This window comes from Zosterops lateralis, assembly GCF_965231275.1.
Source record: "Zosterops lateralis genome assembly, chromosome: 3".
In the NCBI taxonomy this organism is placed as follows: Eukaryota; Metazoa; Chordata; class Aves; order Passeriformes; family Zosteropidae; genus Zosterops; species Zosterops lateralis.
In genome coordinates, this window is record NC_139764.1 from 88,801,474 (window position 1) to 88,821,947 (window position 20,474).

At 39.4% G+C, this 20,474-nt stretch overlaps 1 protein-coding gene across 5 annotated transcripts in view; it reads left to right on the forward strand.

The window, feature by feature from the left end:
- Positions 1 to 574: 574 nt before the first annotated feature.
- Positions 575 to 20,474, forward strand: part of DST (dystonin) — a gene marked incomplete at its 5' end in the record, with an annotated part of 251,197 nt that continues 231,297 nt past the window's right edge. For 4 of the 5 annotated variants that reach the window (XM_083857745.1, XM_083857739.1, XM_083857746.1 and 1 more), the window contains one exon: positions 575 to 665. In XM_083857745.1, coding sequence (XP_083713871.1) covers positions 575 to 665 — 91 coding nt within the window. The remainder of the gene's footprint in view (positions 666 to 20,474) is intronic. The other variant, XM_083857741.1, reaches the window with a different exon arrangement.

Below are 20,474 nucleotides of genomic sequence, written 5' to 3' on the forward strand. Positions count from 1 at the left end.
GGGGAGCGGTGCGCCGGGAGCGGGGACAGCTCCGGATCGGGCCCGGCGGAGGGGTCAGGGCCGGGGGGCAGCGGGGGGACGCGGGCGCGGCGGTGACACCTGCCCTGCGGCGGGGCCGCGCCCGCCCCGCCCCTCTCCTCTCCTCCCCTCCGCCGGGACTGCGGGAGCTCCCGCCCCGCCTGGATGCCGGCTTGGGGTCCCTTCCCGCCCGGTGCCCGCCCGTGAGCGCGGTGTCCCCGCCGGCCCCGCCAGTTCTGCAGGCGCCGCGTCTCCGCCCGGCAGCCGCCACCCTCCTCGTCGCGGGGGAAGGCGGCGGCGGAGCTCGCCGGGCCCGCAGGCGGTGCCTCGGCCATGGGGCTGGAGCCGGGGGCTGCGGCGGGGAGGTGCCGCCCCCTCCGCGCTCCGAGGGGCGGCCACCGAAACCCGAGCGGCCGCGGGGGCGTTTCCCTGGCCGGGCCGGCGGCGCCTCCCCCCGCCCGCCCCTCGCCGGCTGCTGCCGGGGCTGTTCTTGTGCCGCCCCCGAGGCTGCCGGCCGCCCGGAGCCGCACGGGCTGGGCTGGGCTAGCTCCCGGCCATGGCTGGCTACCTCTCCCCCGGCGCCTATTTCTACGCCGAGGAGCAGGAGTACCTGCAAGCCTACGAAGATGTCCTAGAGAGATACAAAGGTAGGGCAGCGCTCCCCGCACCGTGCCGTGCCGTGCCCCGCCGGGTGTGGCGGCTGCGGGGCCGGGAGCGCTGGTGGCCGGGTGGGGAAGGTTGGTGGCCCCGCGTCCCTGCGTGGGTCGGTCTGCGGGGAACGGACGTGGGTGGCTTGTGCGATAGGTATAAATACCGTGTCACCTCACCAGTGTGTGTCAGGCGCTCTCGTGTGTTTAAAAGTCGCTTTTTCCAGTGCAGTGCGGACACAGGGATTTCTGTCTCGATGTGCATTCGTATTTAAACCTTCGATTTATTTTTACCTATTTATTTATATTGTTTTGTTTTGTTTTGTTTTTTTTGGACTAGGGCAAAGAATTAGTGTATTATCATTTCGTGTAGCACCTGGCTTTTTTCATCGAATAAGAAGAATAAGGAAAAAGGCATTTATCATGATGAAGATGCACGCGGCTAAATTAATCTCGCTAGAAATGTAGATTGCATTGATTTCTTAAGCACATCGGGGTGGAAGGGATGGTTTGGATGATTCATTGCTGTTTTTCAGTACATTTGCTAGCGCTAAATCCAGAGAAGCTTATCAAAAGTGTTACAGCTCTGATTTTAATCCAAGTGCGAAAGGGATGGAGTTAACTGTTCACACTCAACCTTCATCCCTGAAATAGTTTTTACAGCATGTCAGCATATGCTGACATTTGCAGTGCTGAGTCCTTTTGTAATGTTAGGGAATAAGATATTAGATTTCATATCTGAAGTTTTTCAGCCGTATGTCTTCAATCAGTCCTGAAGATTTTTGTTAAATGGTTTCCACTGATGGGAATGGGAGTGGCATAGTTTAAGACAGCTTGATTTGAAGATACTGATAATTGATTTTTTTTTTTAATTCTGAGTTGTTAGTAGCAGTGTTTTGATAAATAAACCCTCAACAGATGGTTATTTTTACTATGAGTACTTGTTGGGTCTGAGTGTACTTTTTACTGATGTCACTTGCAATTTCATGTGTCATTAGCAGTATCGACTAATGACTCCTTTGTGTCTGTTGCCCATTGTGTCAATGCAGCAGTGGAGCATGTTCACCGTTTCTGTACTGAAAAGCATTAGTGCATTTTAGTTGAGAAATAATTACCATTTGATTGCCATCATCTTCAAAAGTACATCTTCATTCTATTCTCTCCTTTTTTTAAAGTCCTTAATTTATATGCAGCTGATCTGATTTTTGCAAATTTTTGGAGCTAGTAGACTGTTTACTTTGTAAATAAGCACTGAGAAAACTTGTCTTTCTGCTTTGGATCACCTTTTATTTCACCACTAGAATTAGGTTTAATAAGGTTCCTTCTCATACCAGTTACTTATTGAAAAACCTAGGAAAGAGATTAGGCCAAATTTCCCCTATTTCAATGGGAGTTTTATCAGGAAAGGGACTAAAAGGTTTGGTTTTTATATGTTGGGGAACAATAGGATCTTAATTAAATAAACTCTGAAAACTAATTTACATCTCTGTAAGAAATGAAGCACTTTCTGAAAATATTTGAGTATATCTTATTGTGGGGGTAACACAGAGTCTATTCATATGCTATTTTCAGTGACCCCCAAATCCTGAAATTATTTGGAAGGATCCAATGTCTGTTGTCTTACTTTTTAGTGTCATATTTTGTATATTGATAAGCAGTGTTTTGCTGCTTTAAATAAAGCAGCAAATAAAGGTAGACTGCATTCAACCATTTGGAGCAAAGGTAAAGGTTTGGACTTGTTTTAATTAAGATATATTGGAAACCTGGAAAACACATTACTTTCTAAAATGTGTTTTCAAGCCAGTCATGATTTCCCATTCGAGTCCCAGTAGTATGACTTCACTACAGAGATTGTTGTTCTGATGACTTGCTATGGGAGCTGACCTAATCAGAAAAGAATTGCTACAATATAGGCTTTGAAGAGGGAGTGGCATTTCTCTGAATTTCTCAGTTTTATAAACACCCCCTTTAATAAATTTCTTAATCAAATGTGAACTATGTTGGCTTTATAAGATGAGCTTCAATCTATAATTTTAATGCTGATAGTTTTTTAGTTTTTTTTTTCTTTTTGCAGTCTGCAGAATGCTTCATACTCATCTAGGCCATTATCAGGGTGCCAAATTATCTATGTCTCAGCTGTTGAGTACTGTAACTAGCAGAGCCAGCTGTACAAAATTCATTGCCTGTCTTGGAAGGCTTGGGATCGTATGATGTCGCATCATTAAGATGTTGAGGCAATTTGATGCAGGAAGATAAAAACTGCCCCTTTAAAACATAGAAAAGTGAAATTTTAATCTTCTTCTCATAAAACCAAAGTAGGCTGTGGATTATGAAGATCATGCAATACCAAAAACCTTTTTGTTTAACAAGTTGAAAGCAGGATATTTGCGTGTCTCCAAATTCTGTCTGCTGATCATGTCTCTGCCTGTGACAGTAAATAGTTAGGCAACTGTTTGCTAAATCTGACATACCACAGAAATGCTGTTTGCTGTGGGAGAAGAGAGTGTTGTTTTCTGATCCCTGGTCAGCTCAGTTACTGGCTGTCAATTTTTTTTTTTTCTTGATTAGTAATTGTTTGGCAGTATTTCTAAAGCATTTTGATGTAGGAAAAAAAGTCACATTATCTCAGATGTTTTAGAAATCAGGTTGAATCCAGCTACTCATTCAGGAGAAAATACTACTTCTTTGGTGGTAGCACCTGTAAGAATTGAAAGGCAAACCCTTTATTATGAAAGTTCAATAAAACATTTAGTGTAGTTTATCTGAAGTATTGTATATATTTCACATCTTGTTTGTGACTGAATAGTAATATGAGAAATCATAAAAATATTTGTTAATATATAATATTAATATAGTTAATATAACTAAAGATTCAACTTTTTCTCAAAAACTGTATTTTAGTTCTCGTGGAGGTTGTAAAGAAGTTCAAAAATTAATCTTGGTGATCTGTGAGTTACCTCACGGTTGCCTGGAAAAAAAAAGAGTAGTAAAATTGTTGGCTGTCACCTTTTTGGTAAATAAGAAAATGTCCAATAGTATTTCATACCCTTTTTTATTTTCAAAACGTTAAATGCCATCTTTTTCATATGCCATAGGAATGCATTGTTCTGTGCCATTATTATTTGAGCATTAAATATCTGAAGATTATGATTTTAAGCTGTAAATGCAGTATGTTCATTAGATTTACTCTGGTATAAATCTGAAGTAATAAACTGAGAATCAAGTTTATATATATAAATATATCATCCCTCTGAAATGGTCACTCTTTAATGTATTTTTCTGTTCAGGTAATAAACTTTTATTTGAACAGCAGTTGCAAGAACCCTTTTCTGAAAGATTTTGGACTATTATGTAACTGTGTCCATTTTTACATCATTTTTGATATGGGTACTTCTGTTACTGACAGCATGATTGCAGTATCTGGAAAAGAGCTAATTCATGGAGTTAAGTTTAGAATAAATCATAGTTATTCAACAGCATTCTTTAACTATGTAAGCCCTTAAAGTCTGAAATATATAGGGTTATCTGAGCTGTGCAGAGCTTTTAATGCTGTAGATTTATACATCTAGACCTATAGGAAACAGATCTATTAGAAAATTCAGCTTGACGTGACTGCCCATGAAAAATACAGTCTTCCAGTTCAGGACTTCACTAAATTGTTGCTAGTGGTAGGAAAGGTGTCAAATGAATATTTTGTTTGGAATGGGTGCCTGATTCCTTCCTTTGGGTACTTTGGGCTTGCTTCATAGCCCTTGTGTCTGTAGGAAGGAGGGATAGCCTGGGGACAGCAAAACTCAGGTCAGGTTGTTAAACTTTAGTGCATTCTGTTTCACTGTTGGCATTGCTCTCTTCCTTTAAAAATATCTGTAATACTACACATTCAGCTGAAGCACAGCGAACAGCTCTGGTTCTGTATTCTGAGAACAAAGGCACTGGAGATGGACGAGAGCTAGCAGGTCATCTGATGCATTTTGTTTCCCATGTAGGGTTCAGAGACAATGTAATTTGTTCTAATGATTGATTGAGGGTACTGTCAAGTAAAGCTGTTCTGACATTGGGTACAGGTTTTGAATTAAGATAGAAACAATAGATGCCTGTTGTCCAGCTCCTTTGAGCTGACTTCAAGAAGGGCAGATTGGGCAGAATGGTTTTTATACATCTGAAAATGAATTTCTGCTGCATTTTAGGAATTTGGAGGCTCTTAAATGTCTTAAGTGTCAGATTTAGTCTGGGAATATTCTTCTTCAGAGATGACTTCATAGAGCAAAGACAGTAGGGGCCCTGATAGATGCTCCTGGGTCAGGAATATGCGAATGTCTGAATTTCCTTATTTATGCTTTGAAGTTGGGGACCTGAATTTTCAGTCAGCAGAAAAGTTGCTCTTCTGGGCTCTCAGCTGTGAACTAATTGGATCTTCTGCTTCAGGGTTCTGATTTTGAATGCAGAAGGAAATCCTGAAGTGAGTAATTGATTAGGTAGTTTCCACTATGGATGGTTTTCTTTGACCTCTTTTCAGGTGCTGGTAGTATCTAGCCTTGGGCTTGATCACTTTTTTTTTTTTTTTTTTTTTTTTTTTTAAGTGGAAAAGCTAATTTGGCTGACTAGTGGGCACCTGTGGATTATCCAGCTGCATGTCACCTAATCCTTTCTTTGCCACCGTGCCAATCATCAGCAAGACAACCTTGTTTCCCATGTTCCTAGCACATTTCCTACAGCAGGTTACCCTCCTGGGAAGGAAGAATTGTAGCCAACAGAAAATGTCTTCAGTTAAGGATGGAAACATAATAGCTTTTGTGCTGTCTGAAGTTGGACAAAATTAATGGACGACTTGGCCCACCTAAAATGTAAAACCTGAGGTTTTACTATGTTGCAACATTCCACCTTATTTAAAGGGGAAGTCCTGACTTTTAGAGGGCTTGGAACTGGGATATTTCCTTGAGTACATTCATCGTAAATATGGACCAGATCTTGCTGATTTGACTTGTATGAGGTTTTCACTTGAAGAGGTCTTGGAGTAAAATAACAAGAACCTAAATGCTGGGCAATTAATGAGGTTTGTTTTTGTAAAGGCCTTGAGATTTGGGTAGCATTTTCTGAAGCTGAGTTTGATGGGATACATAAACCATGGCTGCTTCTCTGTGATTTTAATAGGTACCTGTTTGGTTGACTAAGGCAGACAGAATTTGGCCATTGGTTTAAATATCTTTGGTATGTGAATTGGAGCAGACATGAAAGGTCTGCTTCGTTGCTTTTCTGCTGCATCCCAATTCCCATTGAGTCAGCAACATCTTTTAAATAGAGCTCATAGGAATATTCCATAGTTCTTTTTTTAGGATGAAAACCAAGAGGTGATGAGGTATGAGGGGAGCAAAAAAGGAAAATAAACTTCAGTCATTATTGAGTTAAAAGGTTTGTTTTGTCTCAATCTGTATTTTTGGTTGAGGTGTAGTAATTGTTTTCTGTGATCAACCTGGCTGATTTCTAGTGGTATTTTGCTTGAAAACAAGATTGCACTTTATTATTTTTCCTTTATGCCATTTAAAACATGCCTGATCTGGGGAATTTATTCCATCATTTCAACATGTACTTGGAATTAACTGCTTTGTAAAATAAAAATGGGCTTATTCATATGCTTGAATTTAAGTGCAAGTATTTTATAAGTTCAGGCTTAAAATAATATCATTTTGTAAATGTCAAATATGAATACAGCTTATTGCTGCATGCCTGAAATGTTTCTTGTAAAACATCATTAAAGCCGTTTAATTTAACAAAGCCTTGTTTTTCTGTAGTGGGTGAAAATATTCATGTACTGAATGCTTCCAGTCAGCCCAGCTTTCAAACAGGTGAAACAATGCTTACAAAGACACTTCAGTCTGCTGGTCAAATCCTGAAGGGCATGTTAATAGCCAGATCTTACAAGTTGATCTGTGTAGGCAGACTCGGTGCTTTTGTGGGGAAAGACTGGCTTTGGAAACCCACCCACGCAAGACTCTTCCCAAGACTGGGGCCCAAGTAATAGTTGATCCTTTGATAAGGCCGATTCCTCCTAAAATCAGGCTTCCTATAGGGTATTCTGATTTGCCTGTAGCCGCATTAAAAGCAAGTCAGCATGGTTCCAGATTTAATTTTATTTTACCTGGTGAGTACATCATTTTGCTGTGGAGTCTTAATCTATTAATTCCTTGGATTTTGTACAGGATGACAATAGCTGCCAATAAATCTGTAAAAGGGTGAAGATTCCAGGCAAATGTATTGAAGGTTAAATTCTGCACCTCACAATCACACAATTAGTGTAACTATTTCTGTAAGTCAAGGAGGATTAGGTGCCTGATGGGCTTTCCAGTGGCATAGGCCAAAATCTGCTCTTGATTATAGCCACATGGCCCTTTTGAACTTGGTTTGCTTTTAAACATATTGTCATTGTTCAGTTTCATGGTTAACATGTGAAATTACAGTACTTAACGACGCGTTCTGCAATGCATATAAATACAGATCAGCAGTTAAGTGAGGTTCATAACCTAATTGTGTTAGAAAACTAAATTAGTTTGGGCTGAGGTTCAGGTATCCAGCTATCTGACAGCTATGACACTTGGCACCACGTGGATCTAAAATTAGTAGAGCTCTTCTGTACTGGGATTAGAGGGATGTGTGTATGTTTTAGTTCACAAAATGGGTAAAAGTCTAACTATATACAGCTTTCAGAGGCATGTTTTGGGTATTTTGCAGATGACATTATGGGTGAACAGAGAAGTTCCAGAAAGTCTCTTGCTGGGTACTGAAATGGATATCCTGTCAAAGTCTGCTCATATACTTTGCTTCTGCCTGATCAGATTACCCTCTGTGTGCTCCTCATGTGACAAGTCTCCTAGGCACAGTAGCAGCAGCATTAGAAAATTAGTGTAATCATTTGGACAGACATTTTGCAGTAATATTAATGATAAAGCATCCTGAACTCTTCAAGCAAAAGAGCTTTTTTGAAAGAGAAATGGCACTTTCAGTGCTGTGGTTTTTATTCAAACAAAACTTCTGTTAATTTTGGAGGGAGTCAGGAACTTAGCTATTGATGTTTATAAATATTTAATGCTTTAAATTACTTTGCCTTTAGATAAATTTTTAATTTTGAGATAAAGGGTTTACATTACATCCTAGGATTAGGAAATGACTGGAGCACTTGTCTGGAGAAGCCACTGCTGTGTAGTTGTATATAACTTCTGGGAATAAGGTATTATTGCTAAGGTAGTTATGGCTTCGGAGTAGGATATTTTCAAAAAACATATAGACTTGTGATTGCAAGCCCCAGTGACCTTTAATAGCAATTAGGCTCTTCCCTGCTGTTTGTGCCTTGGAAGTTTTCCTTCAGTGACTAAACGTTTATTATTGAGATCACAACCTGATGTTGGAAACCAGTTCATAATACCATGTATTACAGATTAGTTCTGCATTTAAAATTCAGTTTTTGAAATGCTTTAAATATGAAATCTTCTCTGGAGAAAAAAAATCAATTGTAGTGTTTAGAAAGTTGATTTCTGAATTAAAAGGAGTGTACACTGGAGTTAAAGCAGCCTTTGGCTCAGTATCTCTTTAAAGTAGAGAAGAACAGACACAGATGAGCCACAGGAAGAAAGCCAAAGTTGATTAGGTCCCTTGATGAAATTACCTTGTAATTTTACCATGCTCAACAGGATACTTTTGCATTGTATATTTGTTTCAATATTTTAAAATAGAGCCCTTGTTAATGAAGTCCATAAACTTCTTGTGAGGCCAGATCTGTCCTACCTCTGAGAATATACACTCGAATTCTCATTTTCTGCTGTTGCAAATTGAATTCAATGAAATCCCATTGGTTCTTGTAGACCTTGTATGTTTCTACTTAAACTGTACAATTATTTTTGCTTTCTCATGGATATACATTTCTTTCAGATCTTGGATTACACTGAGTCCAGCCATCCAACATGCTGTTCAAAGTGGGTGTATGGTAGGACTGAGCAGCATCAAACAGTTATAATCTAATTTATATGGATTATATTAGTGTCCTAGAAACAATGCATGTTTATGCCTTGATATTTTGGCTGTCATACTGAAGCATTTCTTTGCTTTGAGAACCACAGAATACTCAGGAGAATTTAAAGAGTTTACACTTTGAGAGCTTGTGTGTCTCATTTTAATACCAAATGTAAGGATTTGATTAAATAACAATAGCAAGTGGGTAATCATTTTTATTCTAAGCTTGAAATGTACTTTGAATTTGGTACTTAGATTTTTGTAGCCATTTCAGTGGCAACACTGTGAATCATCTGTTGGAGGTTTGGGTGCATGACTAAATTGTTGATTGATCTTTGTATAATTTGTGCTGGATACTGTTTCTTTCTCTTTGCATTTCCTTGTCTAATACACTTTGAGTTTACTCACTGGTATTTGATCATTTGGCTTATTTTGGGAGTACCTCTTCATTGGAGGTTGGAGGAAGCTTTTGTTTTTCTTTAAAAGACTTTGTTCCTAGCATCTGGAAGATCCAGTGTGATTGTTGCTCTACCCTTGGTACCCCTTTATTCCTGCCTTCATTACTTTTAAGTTCAAGTTTAGCTGTAGGTTGGATTCCTCATGGGCCTGCACCTACAAAGTGCAGGCAGAAGATGGGTAGGTTTCCCTTGAGGTGCTTCTTGTGGAGTTGAACTATACTTCCTCATCAGGCTGGTCCCTTCCCTCTCATGGTGGAAGAAGAAAAGTCCTCTGTTCCATTTTTCTTCTGCCTGCCACTGGCACAGGGAGTGCTCTAGAGCACTGGCTCTCATCCTAGGGAGCAGGGTGGGCTTCAATCCCTGAACTGGAGTTGAAGCTGTAGAGAAATCTTTGAGCTTTTCCTTATCATAATGAAATGTAGAGACTGTGTGTGTTGAATGAGATTTCTCAGGCTATGTGGCCATGTGCTGGTTCCTGCTGTGAACTTGAGATCATAGAGTCAGGATCAAGCCTGACTGGAACTTGACTATCAGTTCATGCACTGATGTGCTCATGTCCTACTGTGAGAGAAATTCAAGGCTAGTTTAATCCCTGTCAGGGACAGTGCAGACAGAGGGAATACCACCAAGGAAACAGACAATGATAGCATGATCACTTCTGAAATGACTGTTCCTTTTGCTCCTGGCTTCAGTACTCTGACTTGCACCTGGATATGTGAGCATTGCTGCTTGGGGTGAGAGAGTCAGTCTGGTTTTACACTGCCAGTGAAAGCAAATGCTCCCACCCTGCTTTGTGCAACCAAGTTAATTAGGAAATACACCAAGATGTTTTCTGTATCCTGGCTGCATTTGAACTGCCAAAGACTTATTTTCAATGTGTTGGCTTAGTGACTTGGCTGATAAATAATTTTGATTTATTTACTTTTTTTCTTCTGAGTAAATAAACAGATTATCACAGTATTTGTCTCAATGACTAGCAGTTAGTGTTGACCAATGGCTTAGGTACTATATGAAATAATGGAGTCTGCTTGCAATTTGTTTTGTCCGCATGGCAATAAGCAAAAGGGAGTCTAATTAATGTTTTTGTATTTTCCTTTTTTTTTCCAGTTAAAATGTTTTCACTTCTATATTTCAAGATTAAAAATCTCAGCTTCTACATTTTTTTCTGTGCCATGGTACTAAAGCATCTACTGTCTGTACATATTCTTCAGTGCTCCTACTATTGATGTACTTTGTGATGTGAGTGTGATTGAACGTAGTCCTTTTGTTGCATTACTGTTTTATGTAGTATGTCTTTGATAAGAGTTTAAGAATTGTGTTGGATTTTTTTTTCTTTTAGGCAGTTCTTGAATACCTAGTATAAGATTTATTGATCTGTATGCAGTTAACAGACAGTTTTCCACTGATGGTTTTGGTAGTTCAAAGATGCCTATCTTCTGGTTTTAATTTACTTTTTTTTTTAAATCATATTTCCTATCTTCCTCCTAGTTTTAGTAAGTGAGTCTGAGTCTTAACATTTTAGAGTTCTCTCAGTCTGAACACATTGGTATCATCAGACAAGACTGAATGTTTTTGTTTGCTGCTTTCTCCAGCTTTTCAGTAAATGTAGAATGCATTGTTGACTCCCAGAAAACCACACTATTTTCCCATGTTGGAAGACAGCCAAAATTCAATACTTTATTATTCTGTAAGTAATTTTTCAGGCTACAAAATGATTGTGTCGTATATATAGTTAGGTTTTGTAAATATGAATCGAATTTCCTTGTATTTATATGTACACACCCACACGCATGTGTGTGTATATATATATATGTATATATACAGCCATACGCATAGCTGGTTTTGCTCTTAATTCAGAGGAAATCAAACAATTATGGAGGAATTTGGTTCATCATGACAGAAATGATGGGAACTGGCTTCCCAGGGAAGTGGTGCAGTCACCATCCCTCAAGGAATTCAAAAGGCGTGTAGATGTGGCACTTGGGGACATAGTTTAGTGGTGGACCTGGCACTGTTAGTTTTGAGTTTGATTTCAGGGATTTTGGAGCTCTTTTCCATTCCATTATGGAACACTATGTTATATTACATTACGTTATATTACATTAGATCACAGTTTTCCATTACGAGTTCCCAGTAGTTTAGGTTTGGTTTTGTTTGTTTTAATTTGTGCTTTCCAGTTACTCCTGGTGGAACTGATCAGAGATATACCAGTAATCTCTCAAGTTTTTCATTTATTTCTTACAAATTATCTGGATAACAGTGATCTATTTTAGTGTAGGTTTTGTAAAGAGTTTTTTTTTTTCTCTAATACCTGAAGTCTATTCTGAGTTTGTAGTTAGTTGGAAGTAGATGGCTTTGTATGCTGCTTGTTGGTGGATGTGTTTAGGTTTCCTGTCCAAGTAATCTATTCTTTGAGACTTCTTCCTTTGATGAAACTTGGTAATTTTTCTGTGAAGGAGGCTGTGGGGAAAGGAAAAACAAATTATTGTCTTAAAGCCTAGGTCCTTTCTCGGTAAAGAATTCATTCAGATGCTTCGCCTTTGCAGTGGCTTGTCTGTTCTCACCACCTCCCTGATTCTGATCATCCGTGAACATGTGTGTTATTGTCTGATTTTGTATCACAAATCTTCTTTACTTTTGATGGTTGCTAAGTCTTCTGTTTCTTTTTTTATCCTGATTTTTCCCACAATTGTTTGGTTGGGGCTTCTATATGACTAAGAATTTTGCTATGCCAGAAAGTTTTCCTGTAGCATGTGCCTGTTTACTCGATGGTACTTGTCAACAATTAGTCTACTGGCCTTTTGGTACTGGTGTAAATTGTACTCCCTACTATTCATGTGAAAAGAGATCAACATTGCAATCTCTTTCCTTTTTAAAAAATTACTTTATAACTTTCCTCCATCATCTAAAAATATCTAAATTCTAAAATTTTAGAAAATAAGGGTGTGTATTGTAAAGCAAAAATTTCCCTTATACCTAATGTTTTCTCATTTTGTCCTGTTAAGATATATATTTGTTCAATGTAGCTTTGGTTTCAGTTTCTCCTGTTTCTGTGTGACTTACCTGTTATCCTTTACTCTGTTTTATAGATATAAATCTTGGTTATTTTTAATATAAGCAGTTTAAAGATAGTATTACTGGCCTTTTTGAAATCCAATATAATTTTTGACATTTGAAACCTTTACTGCATTAAGATTTTTCACTCTTTGGTAGCTACATATTGATCTTCTGAAATTTCTCTAAAATTTGAACAAGAAGACATTTGGAGTGAAATACTCACTATTAAATGCTAGTCATCCCCAGTCTTGTCCAAAATACTGACAGTATATCCTGTAGTCATGCAGATAAGTGTCTTATTAAATTATATCTTGAGACAACTGATCAAAACCAAGACTGACTCATAATTTCAAGGTTTTACCTTTTAAAATTAGCAGTATTATTTTTTTTTCTAATTTGGAAGACACAAATGGCATTTTTATTAACTTCAGTAACGACGTATTTATATCTGCCTCTTCTCCCAATTGTCTTGCCCATGCTGAAGGTTTCCTGATGGACACTGTCTGCTGCTTTGTGAAGGGTGGGATTGTTCATGATCTGGTTCTTCCTGTGAGTTTCTAAACAGGAATTTTCATGTGTCAGTTGCTGCTGATATTTTTAGTATGACAACGGTTTTATCTGCAAGTGGAGCATTTTATCTCGCACACTGGGCTTTTGACATCAGGGTAAAGCTATTTTTATGTTTAAATTGGTGTCACAGTTGCTGTTAGTTGGTTTTGTTTATGGGCTTGAATGTCCCAGCCCACCCTGCTGGGCTCCCCCAGTATCTCACAGTCTGGGACCCCATGTCACCTCCCAGGGAATGACTCTCCAGTGATTCCACAGCAGGACTGGTCTTCAGGTCCCTACAGCTTGGCACTGCTGGATTCCACCTGTGGGCCCATGGCCTGGCTCAGCCTCAGCCCATGTCCAGGATGGCTCCCAGGGCCTGGGGCTGTCCTGGTGTCCCTGGCTGGGCTGATGGGGTGGGCCCTGGCTGCCAGACCTTGTTCTGCTGCCCCTCCATGAGGGGCACCCACCACCCCCAGCACCATAACAGCTCTGCACAGACTCATCTTGTGCTTCACCTATCTGTTTGTCAGTGCTAAATAATTTTAGTTTGTAACTTTGTCCTTTCCTGGCCTCATGGTATGTGCATAGCAACTTTTCCTATTAATGTGTGGGTTCCACCTGCCTGACTTTCTGTACCTCCCTGGCAGGCTGTGTTATATCCCATCCTGTTTAATGTGCTGCCATTGTGTGATGACTTGACAGAAAGATCAAATGCGTGTTTGAACATAATGGCTTTTATTATTATCGTTAGCAGTGCTTAATTACTTTAACCTAACAACCCAGTGATGGAGAAGGACTAGCCATAGAACAAATTCATTGCACAACTTAAAAGGTTCTAAAAAGTGACTTTAACAAGACACTGAGGAGGTGGGAAGAACTCCCTTAGGAGCTAGAAGAGGCTCACACTTTATGCATAATTGCTAGTTGGAAACATAATTAATGTTTGGAAAATATTGTGATTCTTTTAAGAAATGCTCTGGAGTGTGTTGTTATGCTGATTTATTGCCCACCCCTCAGGCCACCCAGTGTACAGAAAGCTCCTTTGTCTGGTGCAGCCACAAAATTAAGTCTGAGAGGTGCTAAAGCCTTAATGCAAACTCAGTGATGTCTAGCGGTACGGGCATATGTAACAAAACTGTATAGAGACAAAGGATAAAATCCAGTTCTAAATCCTGCCTAAGTCAGGGTGTTTCATGCAGTGGTCCAGGTTAGCTGCTTTCCACCACTGCCATCTTCTTTATGAATTTGAAGCCTATTAGTGTATCTGTGTCTTCTCAGAAATACTGCATTCCCAGAGGTGATGCTCTTGTCCTCTGCCTAGCGTTCACCAAATGCCAAAGGTCAGATAGCAAACTGTCTGAATGTTTTCTGTGGTTTATTAACCAGGGAAACCTAATCCAAAACTGAATGCTGCTTCTGTGTGAATTTGCATAAGAATAACAGTGATTCGAGTGTTTGAGAGTTAGGTGTAATTTTAGGCCTCTCTGAGCAGGAAGAGTTTTGATTATCTGCAACCAGAATGACAGGAGTATTTTTGCTATTTGGGTTGGAATAGAATTGTTTTCTTTTAAAACTGAGTTACTGCGTGAATATGTAGGAGTAAAAAGGGTGAAAGGAAAGCAAGTTATAGATCGGTGTGCAGGTGAGAAAAGTGTGGCTTCTGGTCTTTGCCTTTAAGGTTGCTTTTTGTTTATTGTTGTTTATATCCATAAAAATTAAAAGGGTAGGAGGAAACACTGAGCTGTACTCTACAGCATGGTACCACTTCTACAAAGAACTAGAGCCAAAGAAATTCCACTAATTTATTTCACAGTGACAACCCATATAAAATGTAGGGCTGTCAACAAGAAGAATATCAGAGGTTATGATACAGCATTTTGAGGATGTAACTGTCTTCATTGAAAGACTGATAGTGTCCTCCACTCCATTGAGAAGAGAGAATCCACACAGTGATCTGTGATAAGAAACTCTAGAAATTCCAGGAGAATCAGACTGTTGCAGGCAACCCAAGCAGTATTTATGAAAATAGTGGTGAAGATCCTCCTATGCTGTTGTCTGACTAAGAATATGGAAACTGAGGAACTTGGGCAGCAGTGAGCATGGGCTGCTCTCTGAGGGACAGGGTGCCCAGTGTGATAACAAGGCTGCCTCCAGGGCACAGACCCATGACCCCTGAGCTGGCCAGCCTGGGGACAGGAGCTGATTTGGATTCCCCAGGTGTTTTGAGATGTGCCCAGGAGCCTTAAGACAGCTCTAAGGGCTGATCACTCTGCAGCAGTGGCTGTCACTTCAGCAGTGCCTTTCCTTCAGCAGGGCTAATAAACACCTTAATGCTGAATCTGTTTGCACATGCTCCATCACTCCTTCCCTCCCTGCCCAATACGTTTTATTTCTCTCACTGTAGAGCAGTTATTTCTAAACTTGTTACATACTCCTTAAATGAGGTATCTTTGCAGAGGTTTCTTTGCAGTGCCGTGTTGCTCAGGAAGGAAAGTTTGAGTAGTTCAAGTGGACAAGAGATGTGTTTATTCTGTCTCTGTGGTTGCCAATATACTTCCTTGGCATGGTCTAGATAGGAACTGCTGTGTATAGCCCAGGATGTTTTAGTTTAGAGGAGGGAGGTCATTTGATAGGTGAGATTGAAGTATGTGTTGAAATATGGAAGAGATCCTTGCACAGTCTTGTACAGTTTCATGTAGACTTCATTGCTGACAGTCCTTGACTATTTGTTTCATTACAAGCAACTTTTTTTTTTTTAATTACACTTCAGCTTGCCACTGATAGTTTTCCTGTATCTTGTCATTATGTAATGATATTAAAGCTTCTCCTCTCTGTCAAAAAGCCCATTGCTGCAAGGTCAGCTTAGGATCCCATGATTTTGAAATTTATCAATCTCTCCTTGCATAAATGTTGCCTTCATGACTCCATGCCAAATGAAATACCACTTGAGCTATTTTTGGTAGTTCTTCAGTGATGAATTTCTACCTGAGTCTCCAGGCAACAGCATTTCATCAGGACCGTGAAATTCCAGTGGTTCATTTCCGAATGATGAATTTTCATCTAAAACCTCCCTTTTCACAACTAGATTCAGTACAGAAGAAATAAATACAGGTCTAATGTTCACAAGATTGATTTCTTTTACTAACTATTGCCCCTTCTGTTTGTTTTGGTATGTGGAAGCTAAGAAGGCACAGCTGTGTCTTCACAGATAATCTTAAAGTGCATAACCTAGTTAATCTTGCCAAGATGCCAGCTGTCTGGTAACCTTTTCCTGCAGCTGAACATCAGGGCTCATTCCAGGAAACCAATTGCTGCATCTTCCATTCACTTCCAGGATAGATGTGTTACTTCCAGAGAGTAAGTGCACCAGCAAGGTAGGGTAAACTCTGGATAGCCAAGCAATCAATACAAGCAGTGCACTTTGGGCTGAACTGCTGGATCAGATATTCAGTTCAGGAGAACAGTGTTTCAGCTACTGCTTGTCCAGGGCAGCTGAAATGGCTCTTCCACGTCTGTTGTGGAGAGGATAGTGTTAGCCACTCATGTGCAGAGGGCTCTGCACACTGGCTCACTTGCAATAGGGAGTGAGAATTTTGTACACTGTAATCCAGTAAGAGCCAGGGCACATGATCACTTCTGCCATTCAGAAATGCCCAGCCTCACAAGCATCACGGGTTTAATATTGCCTGTCTGCATCTGAAAGGACTGTAATTGCTGTGTGGTGTTGCAAAAGGACAAGTTGCTCTAGACCAAGATAAAATGAGAGATTACAGTGCATGAGCCAATCTGTATTAGCTGCCTCATGTGCCTGCTCATGCTCAGTGGTGAAATGGGATGTAACTAACTCTTCTTTCAGCAAGCACTGTGCTTCTAGGCACATCTGACATTTGCCTCAGAGTAACTGTGATATATCTGATATGCTCTGCTCTGTGTCCCTTTGTTGCTTGGCCTCACAGTACCCCACTTGTCTTGGGAAGGCATTTCCTTTTCCAGAATGCAGCAGTCAGCCTGACTGATGTTTGCAGGGATTAAAGGTGAGGAGTTCAGGACAGTCGCTGCGATACTTTGAAACCTGGATTAAAAAGTTGAGATGAAACTTGTATTAGGGTTACATCAATGCCAGTAAATTAGCATGATTTACCATTCTGTGACACTGATGCCCACTGCCATAGAGGAGCCTTCATTCATGCTCAGAAATTCTTTTTCTCCATACTGGCCTACAGCCAAGCTCTGTTGGGAATGGTGGATGACCCATGCTCACCCTGAACTGTGCCTGAGAATTGTCTGGGAGGTGGGCAGCTGGCATGGGCTGAAAGCAAACTAGAGATCTCCATCAAAAACTTACTAGAATGGAGGAATTTACTTCTGCTCCCCATTAACACCTGGCTGGTGTTTAATTTGCTAGTATGGATCTAGTCTGAAAAGTGTCCTAAAAATTTTTACAACTCTAGTTTTTTATAACTCCTAGGCTATAATAAGTGTCACAGTTGCCTTCTAGTCACATTAATTAAGCAATCTAAATTCTGATGTCCTATTTTAAGGAGTATTCATAGTGGTAAGATTGGAAAAATTGTACGTGCAGATTTAGAGCAAAGACTTTTTATTCTAGATATCAAGCTATGGGGAAAATTTCTCACAGTTAGTAAGTGTTATTTCCAAGTTAGTAAGTGTTATTTAATTTGTTATGATTTCTATTTGTTTGAGAAAGTATGCCATCTGCTTGAATAAGAGGCTTCAGTGCTTTTCCTGACCTCTTTATAAGTCGTTGCTTTGCGGTTATGGATTCAGTTTGTGTTTAACATGGGTATTTTACAAGGGAGTATTTCAATGCATAGGGTAAACAAACTTATGCCAAAGACATTTCAGGAAGGATTGAAACAAAAAAATGGTGTGAATTTAAGGTTTTGTGGTATCACTGCATGTTCCAAGCAATGCTTAAGTGGCCAAGAAAGTTGTATTTGGGCATTGAGAAGTTGGGTACTTTCCTGAGAAACTAGCAAAGCTTATGAAGTGTAGGTTGACCAACTTGCTTTCTTCTTAGGCCTGATGGGCAAGGAGTTTGCACTAAGACTTGTATGTATTTTAAATAAGATTTTCATATTGTTGGGAATAGAGATGTTACTTGAACATGGAAATATGTCAAATCCATGCTGGAGTTAGCTTAAGTGCAGTGGAACTGTGGCTACTAGTTTAGAGGTGAAAAGGGAATAATGAACAATCTACAACAGAGTTAAAAGCTGAAGCCTTACATATGATAAGTACTTGCAGACTTGTATTGTAGTAAAAATTTTGGAGATTGTGAAATTGTTATGAATTGCATGCTGCTGTGTTCTATCCTGTAGCCTTTGGCAGAATTGACTATGAAAAATGCAAAAGTAGTTTTCTTGGTTATGTTGATGGAGTGGGCTACTCCTCATGTGTTTGTTCCAAATAAGAGTTCATGTAATGTAAAAGATAGATAATTCTATTAGGTAAGATTTGCTACTTCTAAAAATATAGTCAATTTGTATGGATTTTTAAATTCTTTTTTCATATTGAAGACGTTTTGTTTTCTCAAAGTTGAGAATAATAGAACTTTTTTTTTCGCAAAGATAGCTTGCCTCCTTTAAACAGAATAACTGATTTAAGGCTTCTTCAGAAGTCCTTCAGAGAGCACTTGTCATTGTGTATACACAAACCTGTGCCGTGGCTGTGCAGCATTAAATTGTAATTTTAAAAAATGCCCATATAAAGTCCAAATATTCTATTGATGAGTTTATAAAAGGGATTTTTCTTTAGCTTCATAGCCAAAAAAAAAAAAAAAAAACAACAAACAAACAAAAAAAAACCACCCAAAAAACTAAAATATGAAAATGGCATTTATAATTTGAAAAAAGAAAAGACCAATAATATTTGGCAACTGAAAAAAGCCAAAACCAGGTGATAAGGTAATAAATCTCCTAGCTTGTCACTGGTCCTCAGGAGCTGCACGTCACTCTCTGCTGTGCAGAGACACGGAGTGTGACATGCAGATGGCTGCCCATCATCAACAAAATTTTGACAGGCTGTTGGAAAGCCATGGTAGCCCATAAATGTTTTCAGCCACCAAGTGTGGAGGACTGTGACCTTTCCAAAATGGCATGGGAATGTGCCTTGGATTCCAATGAACATTAGGAAGCATGGATACTCCTGAAGTGCAAGTCTCACTCTCCACAGGGCCATTCATGGTCACCACTTTCCTGGTGAAATGCTCCAGCTTTTGATGTGGTTTTATGATGTGGCCAAGTGCCACATAAATTGTTTGGAACTTCATGGAGAGGAGTATGTGTTGTCATTAGGGATAGCTGGAAAAAAATATATAGAAGGGATCTTGTCATAATTGGTTTTGTTTATTTATTTATTTACATACAGCTTACACGTTGATACAAGCATTTTCTCCCTATACCATGGTGGTTGGTTTTGTGTGTGTTTTGTGTAGCTTGAACTGTGATGTGTATACCTTTGGCCTGGTTGCTGACATTTATTTTTCTTATTTTAGATGTGCATAATAATGTTTGCATGTTTCCCTTGTTTCCCTTCTCAAACAATTTTACTTTTGTTTTGTTCCATTGCTTTGCAACAGGCATATGGTTTAGTATTTTGTAACATATGTGTCTAGTTAAGCTGCAGGATACCCTGATTCTCTTTACATTGACTTTGCCCTGGACACCTAACTTTATGTTCAGACTCACTCCTTTGGCCACATTTAATTTATCTCAGGTTATACATTGTTCACCAGTTTTATCTTTCCTGAAAACTTAAATTGCTTTCATTACCTTTTGGCAAGTTAGCCTAGCTCAGGGAGAGCAGCCACTGAGTACATGAGATGCAGAGTGAAATTGGATTACTTCCCAGTCATTGTTTTCACTGTGATATGAAGAGGATGGGTTAGCAGCTAATGAGTTGCACTCATTTGCATTGTACCCTCTGACAGATTAGACAAGCTGAAATAGTAAGTATCAGCCTCCTAGAAGAAAAGATTTAAATGCATAGGCTGATAATTAGAGTTCAGACTAATTTCAACTTCAGATAACTCTGTTGGTAGAGGAAAGGGAAAAAGAAAGATGACCAAAGAGCATATTCTGTGTCAGTACATCTAAAAATGTATACTATGATGGCACCCCGGTTTTGGGCCAAAGCATTTTAATTCAAAACAGTTTCAGAAACATCTGATTCTCCAGCTTGGGATGCTGCTGGCTGATGTACTGACTTTGGGAAGATTTTTATACTCCTTTTCTTCAAGGCAACTGACCACATAATTAGATGGAATTGTCAGCACTGTTTGAGTAAAGATGTAGCAAAATGAACAGAAAATGCAAATAATAGATAAAAAGTATTGCTTTTCCGGCAAATGCATTTAAAAGACTAAAAGAGCATAAAAAATATTTAAAAGCTGTGGTGAATACATAAATCTGAGCTTAGAAATATCATGCTGTGCTGCAAAGCTTTATTTTTACTGTGGTGTATTAATTATGCTTGTGGAGGTGCATGTGGCAGGAACAGTAAGCTCATAAAAGTACTTAAAAAACTGTACTGGAAATATGGCTAGGAAGTTAGACTAGGAAGAGCTAATCTTGAGAAATATATATCAGGCTTCTACATATTTTTTTCCTTTGTAGTTTTTAATCAGCATTTACTTTTTTTTCCTTAATACTTTTCTGTAATCTGAAGTAGCATTGAATGCTTGTGAGAGCCAAATGCAGAGATCACCTCCTGTATGAAA